Source organism: Lynx rufus, unplaced genomic scaffold (genome assembly GCF_022079265.1).
Source record: "Lynx rufus isolate CCGP_SWC_20201006 ecotype Redwood Valley unplaced genomic scaffold, mLynRuf1.p SCAF_34, whole genome shotgun sequence".
In the NCBI taxonomy this organism is placed as follows: domain Eukaryota; kingdom Metazoa; phylum Chordata; class Mammalia; order Carnivora; family Felidae; genus Lynx; species Lynx rufus.
The window spans coordinates 914,822-932,272 of record NW_025814850.1 but is presented as its reverse complement, the minus strand read 5'-3'; the positions used below and the strand labels follow the sequence as shown (position 1 = coordinate 932,272).

Sequence of the window (17,451 nt, the reverse complement as noted above, 5' to 3'; positions counted from 1 at the left end):
AATACCAGATCCAAAACAAGTGATTCTTTTAAAAATCCCTTTGCTAATTATTTATCCTGTTGAAATGCTGCTTATTATTACTTTTATAATGTTTCTTTATTTTTGAGAGGGAGAGAGAGGGTGGCGGAGGGGCAGAGAGAGAGGGAGACACAGAATCCAAAACTGCCTCCAGGCTCTGAGCTGTCAGCACCAAGCCCGATGTGGGGCTTGAACTCCTGAACCATGAGATCATGACCTGAGCCGAAGTCGGACACTTAACCGACTGAGCCACCCAGGTGCCCCAGAAATACTGCTTATTATTACTTCAAGTTTGGAACAAAAGTAAAGAATATGTGATATCAAAGCTATAGGCAGTTCTTCCCCTAATGTTGGCTTTGTACTTTTACTTGTAGGACTTCAGTTTGTTTTACAGTCAGAGCTTCATAGACCCAGTTATATACCTTCCCACGGCCACGTTGAATGTGTACATTTTGAAACATTTTTAAAGCTAAAATTCAGTTCAAAAATACTGATCTACCAAGAAGGGCTTAAAAGCATTTGTTTCTAGGTTTTATAACTGTGAATATTTAGTCTAGTGGATTTAAAAGCTGAAGGGAAAAAAAACCAAAAACCCCACCCAAACCACTGATTGTTTGTTTAACAGGTTGCAAACCATGGCTGTGTGGATACAAGCCCAGCAGCTCCAAGGCGATGCCCTTCATCAGATGCAAGCATTATATGGTCAGCATTTCCCCATTGAGGTGCGACATTATTTATCCCAGTGGATTGAAAGCCAAGCTTGGTAAGTGAACAGAGTTTTTTCTATCAGATTTAGTGAAACATGGGCATATGGGAAGGGAAACATGATGGAGACTTTAAAAGTTGTACATTTTTTAAAAAACGACGTGGGGGCGCCTGGGTGGCTCAGTCGGTTGAGCATCCGACTTTGGCTCAGGTCATGATCTCTCAGTCTGTGAGTTCGAGCCCCTCATCGGGCTCTGTGCTGACGGCTGAGAGCCTGGAGCCTGCTTCCGATTCTGTGTCTCCCTCTCTCTCTGCCCCTTCCCTGCTCATGCTCTGTCTCTCTCTGTCTCAAAAATAAATAAAAACATTAAGAAAAAAAAAATTAAAAAAAAAAGACATGACCCATAAGAAGGTATTTAACCCTAGCTTAGATTTTAAGCAGGTGGAATAACTCTTAGGATTTTTAAAATAGGATTTCCCCCCTTTAGTAAACTGGCTAAAAGCATTAGAGTATTGCTGCTAATAAACAACAGTTAACAAATATGTTTTGAGTGCCTATAGGGTGTAAGATAGGAACAGATAAAGCCCTTGTCCACAGGGATGCCTGGGCGGCTCAGTTGGATGTCCGGTTCTTGGTTTTGGCTCAGGGTCATGGCCTTGCGGTTCATGGGGTTGAGCCCTGTGTTCAGGCTCTGCGCTGACAGTGAGGAGCCTGCTTGGGATCCTCTCTCTCCCTCTCTCTCCCTCTCTCTCTCTCCCTCTCTCTCTCTCCCTCTCTCTCTCTCCCTCTCTCTCCTGTCATTGCTGGCGTGCACTCGTGCACACACTCTTTCTCTCTCTCTCTCTCTTAAAACAAATAAATAAACAAACTTAAAAAAAAAAATGAAAAGCCCATGTCCACAAAGAATTTAGTGCTTAATGGGGCAGCTAAGGTATGCATATGTATATCACTTAATAAAATGTATTGATAACAAATTAACAATGGAGATGTTGGTGTTTTTAAAAATTTTTTTAAATGTTTATTTACTTTTGAAACAGAGACAGAGTGTGAGCGGGGGAGGGGCAGAGAGAGCGTGAGACACAGAATCCGAAGCAGGCTCCAGGCTCTCAGCTGTCAGCACAGAGCCCATCGCAGGGCTCGAACCCACCGACTGGGAGATCATGATCCAAGCCAAAGTCGGACAATTAACTGACTGAGCCACCCACGTGCCCCTATGTTTCAAAGTTTATGCATACCCATAAAGGCTAAAAGCCAGTACACCAAAATATTAACAATAGTCATGTCTTGGTGGCAGATTTAACAAGCGTGTTTATTTTTATTTTCCGAATTCCTGCTTATATACGCAGAGATAAAATTGTTTTTAAATTCTTTCAGAATTAGTATAATGTAGTAGATTGACAACATTATTGCAGGCTGTTGCTGCTCTGCTCAGGGTCTGGGAGCATGTTGGGAGGCCACAAGCCTGTCTGTCTGATCTGACGTGCTCATCAGCTACTTCAGGCCCCCCACCATCATGGCGGGGTGGGGTCCTCTCTGGCAGAGCCCAGGAGAAGCCGGCCACTATGCGACTGTCTGGGGAGAGCTGGGTACCTGTCAGTAATGCTGCCTTGGAATAATTGAGGTTATGTGTTAGTAACAGATTTCTGTTTGAAAACTAGAGAGCACCAAAGGAAGGCAATTTTCTGGGCAATTTAAAAAATCTCAGCCTCGTGTAATGAAGTGATAAGAAAAAAAAGAGCTAAATATAAGCATGTCGGCTGCACCTTGCTTAGTGCTTTTCCATTTCCTTTTCATTTTCTTTTCTGTTTTAATGATTTGGAGAGTTCAGAAAACTGTTAGTAGAAAGTTTCTGGTGATTTAAAATTTCATTTAGTAGATCTCCCATGTAGTTTCTCACCGAATGAATGTTAAAAGACTTGTGTTGCTATGAAGGAAAGCCTGAATTTTATTTATTTTGGTTTTCTTAAGAACATAAAGATTTCAATAAAAAAAAATGTTCAGTTCTTCATGTTTAAGCTAAGAAAGGCTTTTTTTTTCCTTTCTTTTCTTTTTTCTTTTAAGCAGAGAATTGGGTTTTTTTATTTTTTTTTTCATTTATTTATTTTTTGAGAGACATAACAGAGCACAAGTTGGGGAGGGGCAGAGAGAGAAGGGGACACGGAATCTGAAGCAGGCTCCAGGCTCCGAGCTGTCAGCACAGAGCCTGACGTGGGGCTCGAATTCACAAACTGTGAGATCATGACCTGAGCCGAAGTCGGACGCCCAAACGACTGAGCCACCCAGGCGCCCGAGAATTAAGTTTTTAAGTACCAGAACCAGTACTTGATTTCCATGAGTTTTGCTCAGAGACAGGATCTTCTCAAGAGTGGGTTCCTCAGACAAGGAACATTATTGCCAACCAAAACAGAGGTGCAGCTGCCCTCCATTCCTCCCAGCTTTTATTTAGTACATATTTTATTTAGTTCAGAGAGCACACGTATTTAAAATTTGGTTTTCTCTACTGTCTTTGCTTAGAGTGCAGATTTGGGCGTGTTATGTGATGAACTACATTATCAGTGTTGTGGCACACCTGTTTGTGCCTTTGTTTGAAATTACTTGCTAACTGACTTCAGGGGTTTCGAGGTGACGGAGCCTTTTAGCTACCTCTAGATCTCTTGCTTGGCTCCAGACCCGGTCAGCAGTAATTGAATGTTATTTCCATCTGACAGCTGTTCGGTTTCTTCAGTGAGCTGAGTTAAGCGATTTCATACTGCCCAGTAGCAATTGTTGCCTAAATTGTTTTAAAAAATAAAGAGTTGGAGAAGGGAGTGGGGAAAAGAGGGAAGGCAGGAAGGGAGAGAAGCCATCCAACCCCTGTCACCAGTTCAGTGCCTCTGAATGAATACAAAGTCCATGGAGTGGTTTCTCTGCCTCACGAGAAGAGTTAGCACTGCCTGCAGGTCCCAGATCTGCAACTGGTGATAGATAGAAATGTCTGATTTGTATACATAGTTTCAGGCAATTTCTGTCCTAATATCTCATTTCCAGGGCTCCTTAGAAATAGTAGTGTTGTTTCACCTGCCTTTACTTAAGAAATACTATATGTGGAATTAGCACATAGAACTAGTCAAGGCTGGAAAAAGCATGTAGAACATTCTTGACCTTGTGCCCCCTTACACCCTTAAGGGGTAACTATAAATAGGAAGTTATCAGAGCCCTTATTTCCTTCAGAGTACATGAAGCACTTTCCTTTTCCCTTCATTTCTAGAAGCAGATAGCATAAGCACCAGAGAAGTCAGTAGGAGGAAGGAGAAAGGGCAGTACATTGTTTAGAAAAAAAGAAGAAAAGAAAAGAAAATATCTAGTCCACTAAGCTAATTAGTGGATGAGGGATAGATTAACATAGTCGATTAGACATCTAGTCGGTTTGAATTGAACTGCTTCCTAAAATTTGCAGTGAGCATTATGAAGAAATCACTTTAGCTAAAGAAAAGGCGTGATGCGTTGAGGCTGCATTTATACAGGCTCATGTGCATGTATGTATACATATGTATGTAATTTTTTTCCCCTAGGGACTCAATAGATCTTGATAATCCACAGGAGAACATTAAGGCCACCCAGCTCCTGGAGGGCCTGGTGCAGGAGCTGCAGAAGAAGGCGGAGCACCAAGTGGGGGAAGATGGGTTCTTACTGAAGATCAAGCTGGGGCACTATGCCACGCAGCTCCAGGTGGGTGTGAAGGCTGGGTCACACTTAATCCTCTCCTTCATTCAGTGCTTCCCGTAGAGATTTTCTTTCTCCTCTGGAACCCAGTGTTGTGGACTTACATGTTCGCCGTATAAAGTTCTTACTGTTTGGCTTTGTGGTTGTAGCCTTTTGTTTTTAAACTTTTTATTTGAAAACAATTTCAAATTTATAGGAAGTTGCAGGATTGATACGAAGAACCCGTACATATGCCCAGATCCACCCGTTGTTAACATTTGCTTTGTCATATTCTGTCTCTACACACACGTACACACACATTTTTTTTGTCACTCGAGAGTAAGTTGCATACGTCGTGTCCCTTTGCCCCTGAGTACTTTAGTGTGCGTTTTCTATACATAGTTATAGTGCAGTTATCATCTTTAGTGCATTTAACATTGATAGAACACTTTTCAGTAATCTTGTATCTGTATTTCCATTTTGTCAACAGTCAGTTGAGTCACAATAAAGTCCTCTAGGACATTTTTTTCCCACCAGCCCAGGACCATATATTGCATCTGGTTGTCATGTTTCTTTAATCTACTTTAATCTGGAACTGTTCTCAACCTTCTTTGCCTTTTCTTACATTGACATTTTAAAATAATTCAACTCATCTGTTTTTTAAAGATAAAATGAACATCTTTTTGGGTCTGTGTCATGTCTCCTTCTGATTAGATTCAGGTTACACATCCCTGATGAGAATCCTGAGTAAGTGATGTTGTGTCCTTCCCAGGGTATCACATCTGAAGACATACACCATCCATCTTCCTTGCACTGGGGGTAGTAATTTTGACTGCTCGGTCAAGGTGGTGTCATTTCTCCTCTTATGTGGCCTTTTTGAAATTTATGTATCCTGTTTCCAAGAATGACACCCTAGTACTTTAGGCAAATTAGGAGGCAAGAAATAAAATAACCTTACCTTCTCACTGTAATTGGGTTTCCTATGATGTGCTTTTCTTGTCCCCCATTAGTATTGGAGGAGCCACATTGCTCATGATTATGTCATCATGTCTCCAGGAGTCCCCTCATCATAAAATCTTACCCCTGCTCTGAGGTAGGGTTAGGCCCCATAGCACAGAGTGGAACAAAGTGATGTCTGCTATTGGGTTCTTTCAGAACACATATGACCGCTGCCCCATGGAGCTGGTCCGCTGCATCCGGCATATTCTGTACAACGAGCAGAGGCTGGTCCGCGAAGCCAACAATGTGAGTGTCCCATGGATGTGGGGAGAAGAGCTGGGAAGTCCTTCCTTGCCGCCCTCTCTCTGGACCCAGATCTCTCAAGACAACTCAGTGTGCATCTGTTGATGTTTCTATAAATAGAGCATTGTCCTAAGGGGCACAAAAGAAATAGAACACTAGTCTCTGATCTTAATTGATTCATGACCTTGGTGAGATTACCACCTCAAAACAATGTGAACAAGTGCAAAATAATTTAACCCCAACTGAACAGTTTTTGAGTAAAGGCATGCTCATGTTCAGGTGAGATTACTTAAGAGGGATTTCTGCTGAGCCCTCTCTTAGTCAAGCATAGAGGGAATGGCTCAGACCAGGTCACTTAAATGGCTGGATCCATAAAATCCTTGCTGTGCCTGCCCTAGAACTTTGGGGTCTCCATGATACCATGTGTGAGAGATTCAGCCTCTTCCCTCAGTTAGAATAAGGTCTTGAGTGAAGACACAGATGATGTACGTTCACACAGCCTTCTTCCCCACTGTGTCCCCAGCACCTCACACGGTCCATAGCCCTGGATCAGTGCGTGAATATGGAATGAGGCATCATCATCATTAGTAGAAAAACCCAGGTATATCCTGGATGTGTTCACTTCTAGTCTCTCTGAAGGGAATTAGATGGACCCTGTTTGGGCAACTCTGATGGAGGCCAGACTGTGAAAGAACTTTCTATTATGGCATATGAAGGTGCCACAGTTGGTCAGGTCACCTATTTCCCCCTCCTTTTATCTCCCCTCCACACCAGTTCTCACAAATGATGTTTGCAATTCCTCTGACTCACAATTTTGCTTTTGGGGTTTTCGCTAGGTTATAGGTGCTAGCATTGGCTTTTTCTTCAGATTAAGGCCTGAGGTTTTCTTTCTCTCTCTCTCTCTTTTTTTTTTTAAACATTTATTCATTTTTGAGAAACAGAGCATGAGTGGGGAGGGGCAGGGAGAGAGGGAGACACAGAACCTGAAGCAGGCTCCAGGCTCTGAGCTGTCAGCACAGAGCCCGATGCAGTGCCCGAACTCATGGATGACAAGATCATGACCTGAGCTGAAGTCGGATCCTTAACCGACTGAGCTACCCAGGGGCCCCAAGGCCTGAGGTTTTCTACCATCCTCACTGCCCAGCTCACTTCCACCCACACTCTCCTCTCCTGATATGTCCTCAGGGTACTTCTCCAGTTGGAAGTCTTGCTGACACCATGTCCCAGAAACACCTCCAGATCAACCAGACGTTTGAGGAGCTGCGACTGGTCACACAGGACACAGAGAATGAGCTGAAGAAGCTGCAGCAGACTCAAGAGTACTTCATCATCCAGTATCAGGAGAGCCTGAGGATCCAGGGTGAGGCCAGGGCAGCCTGGGCGGTGTGTGTTGTGAGAGCTACAAGGAAGTTCAGGTCAAATTGGAAGAGAATGGGGTTTCTGTTCAGAGGCACTCCCCTTTCTGTGGAGTAGCCGGGAACCATGTGCTCTAAAGATCTGGCAGGGAGGATGAGACTTAGGAAGGGGAGGAGTCACGAGCTTGCCTTTGGAGAGTGTGGGTCTCACTCAGGCTTCCCACACCCAGGGAGCTCCTGGTCTGCTGGGGAAGAATTTCCTCCTGTGGGAAGAAGCTCACAGTCTAGTAAACAGTACTTTTGTATATAATTGGTGTTTCATAAATGCTGCTTTGCTGAACTGTTAAATTCTCCAAGCAGGGAAAGCATAAGGGCTAAGGGCTGTGTTTGTAGTGACAAACCTTTAATGTTTTGTGCAGTTATTCAGAGAGGCTGTCCTGACACAGAGCCTGCTAATGCACCTCAGTTAGCCTTGATAAGCAAAGGGTCCCTTTCCTGGTATAAATCCTGCTAGGTACTTAAGTACTGAAAACGTCAGTCTTGAGGCTGACGCTTGGAGCCCCACCAGCGCCCCCTATTGGCCTTGTTAAGAATTTGGCAGAGTGACTTTAATGCTAATTTTGTCTCCCTGCAAGCATGCCCAGCTGAGAATCTCAGAAAAGCCTCTGCTTGACCAGCTGTACAGACACATACCCATCTATGTAGCATGTGCGCCTCTAATACCGTGCTTGTGGGCTCAATTTTATAGCGATATTGCTATTATTATTAACTCAGTCTTCCATACTAATTATAAATTTTTTGAGAAGGGATTGTGTCTTATCTCTGTACCCTGAGGTTGGTACATTGGCTGAATCATAGTAGGTATGAATAAGTGTTGATGAGATGATTCTAGCATGTTTTCTTCCATCTGAATCCATCTCAGACTGACGCAAGAGAAAGGATGGCCCTCTTCCTAGATTAGGGAACGGGAGAATTCAGGCTATTAGTTCTACCCAAAGCCTTTGACTGGTTGATAGTACTTCCAATCCTATTCTTGGGTTTTCTGTTTCCTATTTATGGATATGGGTTTGATTCTGGTTTGGGTTTGTACCCATCATGCCATGTCAGTTCAGTCTCATGTATCAAGTTCACCCATCAGAAACACAGACTATCGATCTATTTGTGCAAGGGGAGGCTCAGCTTCCTCCAGTGGAGCAGACAATTGCCTCATGTCTGCTGGCCTCCCTCCCAGAAGCTTCTGCAAAGTGCCAGGAGAGACCTAAGTGGGTCACCTGCATAGGGAGGTTGGGCCCAGGTGTGGGGCTCACCACCGCCTCCCTGGGGATGCGGGCAGGATTTCCGAGGTGGCTCCAGACTGCTCTGCTGTGTTCCAGGCCTGGACAGTATTCTTCTCTCTCAGTCCCCGAGAGTGGACTCCAAACCATATTTCCAGTTGTCTTCTAGCTCTGGGCTTTTCCTGACTGTTAGAGTTGCTTTAGTCTGTGTGTCCCAGCTTGTGTGTCCATGAGGCAGGACCTAGGTCAGTGTGAGAGGGCCCTCAGCAGCCTGCCAGGAACTTGCCCAAGACGTGCTGATGCTCACCTCCTCTTGACTCAGGCCCAAGTAAGGACACTAGAATATTCTTTTTTTTAAAAAATTAGATAGACTGCACACCCAACATGGGGCTTGAACTCACAACCCTGAGATCAAGAGTTGCATGCTGTATGGACTGAGCCAGCCAGGCACCCTGACACTGGGATATTCAAATAGGTGATCGGCAAGGCGTAATAACCCCAGCATTTAGGATAGTGGTTACCTTTGGAGGCAGGGACGGATGTGCAAGCAGGGAAGGATGTACAGGTAGTTTTCAACGTGGAAATGTTTGATCTCTTTTTTTTTTTTATGTTTTGTTTATATTTGTGAGAGAGAGAGCATGCATGTGCACGCAAGCGGGGATGGGGCAGAGAGAGGGGGGCAGAGTTTCCAAAGTGGGCTCTGTGCTGACAGCAGACAGCCCGATGTGGGGCTAGAACTCACAAACCGTGAGATCAAGACCTGAGCCAAAGTCAAACGTTTAAACGACTGAGCCACCCAGGCACCCTGAGAAATGTTTGATTTCTTTAAGCCAGGTTACTGAAAGACAGGTGTTCCTTGCATCATTCTTTCTGCCTTCCTTGGGTCTTGAGAATTTCATAATAGATGTTTTGTAAGAGGGTACTGAGGCCTCACCGACTCCCCTTTCCTGCCATGGATGAGCTTCCCAGCAGCTAGTGTGAAGAGAACCTGCCTCCCTCTCTGGCACCCTTGGGTGCTAGAACCTTCCCTCTCCTGAGAGGATCTTGCTGCTTTCGTGTTGCCAGTGGGCCCTGGGCATTCTGTCTCCCCATCTCCCTCGCCTTTTCCCTTTCGCCCCTTCTCTTTCTGTCCCTCTCCCTCCCTCTCTCCCTCTCCCTCCCTCTCTCCACTCTCTCCCTTTCTCCCCCTCTACCCCTCTACCCTTCTATCCCTCTCCCTTCCTTGCCCTCTCTCCTCATCTGTCTCTCCCTCTCCCTCTCCCTCTCCCTTTCTCTCTCTCTCTCTCTCTCCCTCTCCCTCTCCCTCTCCCTCTCCCTCCCTCTCTTCCTCTCTCCCTCTCTCCCTCTCTCCGTCTATTCCTCTCTGTCTCCTTCCAGTTGGTCAGCTGAGCTCACGGTGACCCACCCTGGACAAACAAACACGTTAGGCACCTCCCAGCACCTAGAGAAATGCCTTCTTCCCTAGGAGAGAGGGCTGTGCTCCCGGGGATGGGACAAAGCTGGAGATGGGACAAAGCCAGCAGGCAGGGGCTGCCCTGAGGGGGCTCTGATGTGTGGGGTGGGGCTGAGCGGCTACTGGTCTCTGTCACCCTTTAAGCCTGCCCTGGGACCCCCTAACCAGTAAGGACACGCTCATCCCTGCAGCGTGTGCGTGCCGGGCAGTTCCTTGAACGTGTTCTGTGTTCCCACATATTTAGTCCTCAGCCAGCCACCGAGACAGGGGCCAGGATTCTCCCATTTTGCACATGGGCCAACTGAGGCACAGAAGCGTGATGCACGAGTTCACCCAGTTAGTGAACGGTGAGGGCACACATCAAACCAGGCAGTGAGGCTCCAAGCTGGACCCCGTGTGGCGTGAGGAGGTCTGGGCAGCCAGCTGTGTAGACTGAGGTGGGAGGGGAGGCCGTGGGGCAGGATCCTCCTCAGCTATACCCTCAGGTTTCCACCTACACACCCCCAGGAGGGGAGATCAAAGGCGAGAGGCCAGAGACCAGAGCCTGCTCATCTCTGGCACCCTTGGCTGTCAGAAGGCCAGCTTGCCATCGGTCAGATGTGTCCCTTGAGGGTCTGGCCTCCAGAACGTGTGTGTGCGTTCCCCTGGGCTTCCTGCAGGAAGCTGGGAGATGATGGTCATGGGTGTCCTGTTCCCTCCTCCAGCTCAGTTTGCCCAGCTGGCCCAGCTGAACCCGCAGGAGCGCCTGAGCCGGGAGACGGCCCTCCAGCAGAAGCAGGTGTCCCTGGAGGCCTGGCTGCAGCGGGAGGCCCAGACGCTGCAGCAGTACCGTGTGGTGAGTGGGATCCGCGTCCTCTCCTCCCAAGCCTTGAGGTGCACATCGCAAGGGGCGCGGGGAAGCCGAGAGAGGGCTAGAGCCAGGAAGAGAGCAGGACCCAGCGGAGCTGGAGGCCAGATCGTTCTCTCCCATGGGGGGCGTGTGGGCAGAGCAGGTTGGGAAGAGGGGAAGGCCTGGGCCTGGGGCCTGGTCCCTGGCCCCCAGCCCTGCCTCCCGAGGCCTGCAGTTGGGCGTGTTCTCCCCACTTGCCTTCAGGAGCTGGCCGAGAAGCACCAGAAGACCTTGCAGCTGCTGCGGAAGCAGCAGACCATCATTCTGGATGATGAACTGATCCAGTGGAAGCGGCGGCAGCAGCTGGCGGGGAACGGAGGGCCCCCCGAGGGCAGCCTGGATGTGCTGCAGTCCTGGTAATGGTGTGTGGGGGGTGGCGGGGGGCAGGAGGGGGCGGCAGGGGCTGGGAGTGGTGCAACCAGCTGCTCGTTGTGCCTCCTGCGTTTCCATGAGCAGCCGGCTCCCTCTGTCCTGCGGCAAGACTTAGTTCACTAGGGGTTCTGGTTCCTGATGCGGACTCTGGGGCCCCCGTCTGTGCCCCCTGCCCAGGAAGGGAGTCACCGTGCTGGGGAGTGGGGCAGGGCTGGGTGTGCAGAGTGACGCTCGGGCCGATTGGACCCACTTCAGGCTTGCTGCCTCTGCGTATTTCTCTGTGTTTCTGGAAGGCGGACGCTCTGCTCTGCTCTGCTCCGCTCCGCTCCGCTCCGTGGTCGGGAGTGGCGGCTTAGGCGCAGAGCCTTCCTGGGTGAGGGCGGAGCTGGGTCTTGGGGCGTTCTCCTCAGACTGGAGCCTCCCAGCCTCGAGCCTGGGGGACGGCGTGATGCCATTGTCCTCCCGTTGGCCTGGGGCTCCCGTGCAGGTGCGAGAAGTTGGCCGAGATCATCTGGCAGAACCGGCAGCAGATCCGCAGAGCTGAGCACCTCTGCCAGCAGCTGCCCATCCCTGGCCCAGTGGAGGAGATGCTAGCTGAGGTCAATGCCACCATCACAGACATCATCTCAGCCCTGGTGACCAGGTAATTCCTGCCTCGGGCCACACCCAGCCCCCGTGCGGTTGGCATGGGGGAGGCAGGCGGTGCTTTGCTGATGGTGGGGGTGGGGGTGGGTGGGCTCTTGCTTGAGTCCTTGTCTCTGTTTGCCTCGGGTCCCCGTCCCCGCTCTGTCCTCAGTTGCTTTAGCTGCTCGGTGTTGACCTTGCCCAGTTTCTGTTGTGGACACCATGTGGACTGCCCTTGTCCCCCGCAGCCCATGCCAGCTGCTGAGTCGTTTCACTGCCTCCCCTCCAGCCATCTCCTCTGACTCTCAGTGGCCTCCCTGGGAACAGGGGCGGTGCCGTGTGCCTTCATTTGCCTGCTGAGCCCCGGCAGCCTCCCTCCACAGGGGAACCAGACCCTGTGCCCTGAGCCGGCATCATGTCTGGTGTGGTCACTTGTGTCCCCGCAGCACATTCATCATCGAGAAGCAGCCCCCTCAGGTCCTGAAGACCCAGACCAAGTTTGCAGCGACGGTGCGCCTGCTGGTGGGCGGGAAGCTGAACGTGCACATGAACCCCCCCCAGGTGAAGGCCACCATCATCAGTGAGCAGCAGGCCAAGTCACTGCTCAAGAATGAGAATACCCGCAAGTACGTGTGCCCTTCCCCCTGTCTGCTTCTTTTCTCCGTCCTTACTACAGGAAGAAGTGCTCGGGCCTCCTAGCCCACACGCTGGACTCCGCCATTCATTATACGAGCCCCATTAGCCCCACTGTCCCCTTCCGGCTCTCGGAGAAACAGTGTAAGGAGTTTCTTCTGTGAAAAGAAACATATGATTATCTTTCATCTACTAGGGATAAATCAAGAAAATTTCTTTATGTTAATGTATATTTATTTCTTGTATATTTCAGCAGCTATCATTTCCTGTAAATGATGTCGGTTTTTACAACGTTCTTTATTGCCCCCCCCTATATAATTTCTACCCCACATTTACCGAGACGCGTGAGTTTAGAGTCGAGTGTCTCTCTTCTCTGCAGCGACTACAGTGGAGAGATCCTGAACAACTGCTGTGTGATGGAATACCACCAAGCCACCGGCACCCTGAGCGCGCACTTCAGGAACATGGTGAGGATGGGAGAAGAGGAAGAACACATTTTCCCTGGTTGTTTGAGGGCTTTGTCCTCTTATTTCTCTCCTTTGCAGTCCCTGAAGCGAATTAAGAGGTCTGACCGTCGTGGAGCAGAGTCAGTGACTGAAGAAAAATTTACAATCCTGTTCGAATCACAGTTCAGTGTTGGTGGAAATGAGCTGGTTTTTCAGGTCAAGGTAAAGGCCTCCCTCAGCTGTGGTGTGTGTGTGTGTGTGTGTGTGTGTGTGTGTTTGTGTGCGCATGTGTGTGTACTTTATATAAGAAGAAAGTTGTTTTGATCACATAGTGTCTTTACTGTTAATGAACAGAAACTGGGGAGACTTCATCCTTAAAACTGTATCTCTTAGATTCTCTTAGGAGCTACAGTAATAAACTAAAATAGCTGGAGAAATAGGTAGGAATGAGTCTAGAGAAATATCACTCCAGATGAATTTGAGTAACAGTTTGTAGTAAGTTTTAGACATTTGTTACTTGCTCTTTTTTCCTAGAAATGTCTCTATATTCTTTCTCTTTTCTCTTGTTCTCCATTTGAGAAACTTAGTGTATCCTTCAGAAATATCCAAGCAACATCTTATTTATTTATTTATTTATTTATTTATTTATTGTTTAATTTAGCATATGGTGCAACAATGATTTCAGGAGTAGATTCCTTAATGCCCCTTACCCATTTAGACCATCTCCCCTCCCACCACCCCTCCAGCAACCCTCTGTTCTCTATCTTTAAGAGTCTTTTAAGTTTTGTCCCTTTCCCTGTTTTTATATTATTTTTGCTTCCTTTCCCTTATGTTCATCTATTTTGTATCTTAAATTTCTCACATGAGTGAAGTCGTAGCAACATCTCTTTTAAAGTATCTAAAATCTGGGGATGCCTGGGTGGACTCAGTCAGCTAAACATCTGACTTCAGCTCAGGTCATGATCTCCGGGTTTGTGAGTTCACCCCCCACATCAGGCTCTCTGCTATCAGCCCAGAGCCCACTTCAGATCCTCTGTCTCCCTCTCTCTGCCCTTTCCCTGCTTGCACAGGGAAAAATAAATAAACATGGTGTGCCTGGGTGGCTCAGTTGGTTAAGTGTCCAACTCTTGATTTCAGCTCAGGACATGATCTCCCAGTTCGTGAGTTCGAGCCCTGTGTCAGGCTCTGCGCTGACAGTGTAGAGCCTGCTTGGGATTACCTCTCTCCCTCTCTCTGCCTCTCCCCTGCTTGTGTTCTCTCTTTTTCTCTCTGAAAATAAGTAAACTTAAGGGGCGCGTGGGTGGCTCAGTCAGTTAAGTGTCTGACTTCGGCTCAGGTCATGATCTCAACAGTTTGTGAGTTTGAGCCTCACATCAGGCTCTGTGCTGACAGCTCAGAGCCTGGAGCCCGCTTCAGATTCTGTGTTTCCATCTCTGTCTTCCCCGCTCTCATTCATGCTCTGTCTCTCTCAAAAATAAACATTAAAAAAATAAATAAAATATCAAAAATCTCTAAGATTGCACCATTGTGTAAAGTCCTGTGATTCTTGGAGCCATTGAGATTTTGTATTCACGGGTGACATTTACTGAAACTTGAAGAGAGAATGAATATGTTGTGATAGAGGAAAACAAAAGCAAGACAGGAATGTGCCGCTCTGGGTGCTCAGCCCTTTTCCTTTGTCTTTCTAGACTCTCTCCCTCCCGGTGGTGGTAATTGTCCATGGCAGCCAGGACAACAATGCGACGGCCACTGTTCTTTGGGACAACGCTTTTGCAGAGCCTGTGAGTCAATCCCTCGAACTTGTGGGTCTCAAGATCTTGATGCTGGTGTCCTGAATCTCTTTTATGTGTTCTTCCCCAGGAAAGCATAGAAAACTGTAGTTTTCTACAGTGGGCGGTAGAGAGTATGTGGAGAATGGAAAGAGCATAGGCTTGGAGTCTGTCCAAGGGCTGAACTCACGCCTTACCGTTTCCTTATGTTGTGACCATGGGGAGTTCACTTTCCCTCTTTGAGCCTAAGTTTCCCTAAGTGTCTGCACCACAGGGATAATAATGCTTCATAGTGCTGTTAGGAAGATGAAATTAGGTAACATTCAGGGGCTCCTGGCTGGCTCAGTCAGTAGAACATGCAAATCTTGATCTTGGGATCATGAGTTCAAGCCCCATGTTGGGCATAGAGTTTACTTAAGAAAAAAAGAATGAAATTAGGTAACATACAAAATACAAAATGCTTGTCATATAGTCGATACTTAGTAAATGTTAATTTGAATCTTTGGGTGAGACCATGAATGGAATTTGGGACTCCCAGTTTCCTTCCAGAAGTGAGACCTCTCAGGAGGTTACTGTAGCTTAGCAGTTGCTTCCTGTCAACTTCCCTCCAATAAATGAGGGTGCCATTCAATGTGCTCCAAATTTTAGGTTATGTGATTCATCCCACGTCTCTCCAAGAACGAGATGTTTTGTCTGAGGGAATGAATATGGTTTTGTTGACTTATACATCAAATGCTATCAGAAAACCACTAGTGTGTGCTTGTTGAGCATTTTCAGAACATTTCATCAGGAAAAGTTGTAGATGTTGTACATTTACAGTGGAGAGTAGTCCATATGGTAGGTATTCAGGACATAAAAGTTACTGCTTGTCTAACGTGACTCTAACGTGAAGAGTCTAACCGAGTTATCTCAATGGTCCTCTTTAGAGAACAATATTTTAGCTGCAAAAGGAGAGGTTTTTAGCAGAAATCCTACTGTGCCCATTCTACAAATCTTGAGTTTGAGTCTCCTCTCAAAACTCTCTGCCTGCGTTGCTTCCTAATAAGCCTCCTGGATAGAAGTGCCCCTCTTCTCTCATTCCCTTCCCTGCCTGCCCACCAAGCTCGCTCCCCATGTGACTTCGACATCTCCTGCAGCATGCCATTACTGAATAAATTGCCTAAGTTTATTTAGGCCTGGCCTAAATAAATAAGCATTTTTAACATTTTCAGTTGTGTTAATGACTGGCGTACATCTCACACTGTTTTAAAATAAATACATACTTTTGGGGATTTATTCTACAGATATATTTGCATATGTGTCAGATGACTTACGTGCATCGCAGCATTGTCTGTCATAGCTGAAGATTGCTAGGCTGACACACAGATGTCTGTCTACGGAGGCCTGGTTAAATATTGTATTGTTCTTCCAGACTGTGGAGTATTTAGCAGCCACAAAAAGAAATTTCTTGAATGTGCTGCTATAAGTAAGGTCTTGCAGAGATAGAATTAAGTGAACAAAAGGAAGATGCAGAACATGTGGATTTTATGCTACTACTTATAATTTTTGAAAGGAAAAATGTGTGTTTCTTGGTAAGCATTGAATACCTGTGGAGGCATACACGGTCAACTAGATTACATGCTCTGGGCCTGCTGGGTGGGACACAGGTTTAAGAAAGTGACTCCATCAGATACCCTCCCATGCTTTTTAAATTTTATATCATGTGAAGGAATTGCCTATTCCAAAACAATTTTTTGTAATAATGAAAAAAGAAGAGGAGGAACTCTGGCCAAATAGGATGAAAAAAACAGTTTATTAAAAATTAATGTTGTAAACTGTTTCTGAATAAAGTGGTCCAACTCACAGTTTCCACTCTTCAGCATGAAATTTTCTCAGTTTGAGCTGGAGTTCAAGGGCAAAGATCACACCTGTGCACATACGTGTGTGAGCCCACACCCATTCTTTCTGCCTGCCCTTAGAGAACCAGTCTTTCAGATTTCTGTTCCCATGGGGTTTACGGCGTAAACCAGACCTTTGGTCACGTTTTGTTTCTGCAGCCTTTCGAACGTAGGCTTAAACTGTACGTTCAGCAGCTCATTTACAAAACACCATGGACAGTGTGAGGTTACCTTCTAGGCTGTGTGTAAAGAAGGCAAAATGGAACCTTCTGCATCTCACAGAGCTGCATATGCCATAAAAGTTAGAATTTATCCTCAGGCTCAGCAAGACAAATGTGTGTGACTACATTGAGCCATCACTGTTTTTGTTTTGTGGGTGGAATGAATAAATCATGCAACTGTTTTCTCCTAAGATCCTGGCTTCTCTCCCTCGCAGGGCAGGGTGCCATTTGCCGTGCCCGACAAAGTGCTGTGGCCGCAGCTGTGTGAGGCGCTCAACATGAAATTCAAGGCCGAAGTGCAGAGCAACCGGGGCCTGACCAAGGAGAACCTCGTGTTCCTGGCACAGAAACTGTTCAACAGCAGCAGCAGCCACCTTGAAGACTATAATGGCATGTCCGTGTCCTGGTCCCAGTTCAACAGGGTGAGGGACGCGCCGCCAGCTGCCATTAGATCAGTCCTTCCAAACCAGATGCCTTCCAGAGTCTTCCTGCCCCAGGGCACTTGTTCTTCATGATGCTAATAAAATGTGCCCAGCGTAATCACCAGTTTCTGAATAGATGGATAAGCACATAGCTTTTTTTATGTAGAAAACTAGATCTTTGAATATTTAAGTAAGCTGGGCTTTGTGTGCAGCTAGTGCATTTTTTTCCTTTATAAAGGAAACAGAGCAAAGCAAAAGGTAACATATCTCAAAAGAAGTAAAGCTTTTGTGGCCAGAAGTCCATGGCTGTTTCCCATGGACTCGCTGGTGCTCGCTGCTGTGTGACCCTGCAAAACCAGACTCCCCCCAAGACCCTCAGCCCACAAAAGGGAATGCTGGTAGAGGAAACTTCTCCTCTAGCATCGGGGAATTCAGATGTCACCTATCACATCTTTGACTTTGTGTGTGT

The 17,451-nt window shown here is 47.1% G+C and overlaps 1 protein-coding gene across 2 annotated transcripts in view; it reads left to right on the top strand.

Moving 5' to 3' along the window:
* The window catches only part of STAT5B (signal transducer and activator of transcription 5B), a 65,338-nt gene that overhangs the window by 38,090 nt on the left and 9,797 nt on the right, over nucleotides 1-17,451 (top strand). Inside the window, exons 2-13 of one of the 2 annotated variants that reach the window (XM_047093574.1) lie at nucleotides 644-781; nucleotides 4,276-4,432; nucleotides 5,561-5,650; nucleotides 6,833-7,007; nucleotides 10,434-10,564; nucleotides 10,823-10,974; nucleotides 11,478-11,633; nucleotides 12,061-12,240; nucleotides 12,627-12,714; nucleotides 12,793-12,915; nucleotides 14,382-14,474; nucleotides 16,776-16,982. In XM_047093574.1, coding sequence (XP_046949530.1) covers nucleotides 654-781; nucleotides 4,276-4,432; nucleotides 5,561-5,650; nucleotides 6,833-7,007; nucleotides 10,434-10,564; nucleotides 10,823-10,974; nucleotides 11,478-11,633; nucleotides 12,061-12,240; nucleotides 12,627-12,714; nucleotides 12,793-12,915; nucleotides 14,382-14,474; nucleotides 16,776-16,982 — 1,680 coding nt within the window. In that variant the 5' untranslated portion in view covers nucleotides 644-653. Of the gene's footprint in view, nucleotides 1-643; nucleotides 782-4,275; nucleotides 4,433-5,560; nucleotides 5,651-6,832; nucleotides 7,008-10,433; nucleotides 10,565-10,822; nucleotides 10,975-11,477; nucleotides 11,634-12,060; nucleotides 12,241-12,626; nucleotides 12,715-12,792; nucleotides 12,916-14,381; nucleotides 14,475-16,775; nucleotides 16,983-17,451 lie in introns of those variants that run through there. The other variant, XM_047093575.1, reaches the window with a different exon arrangement.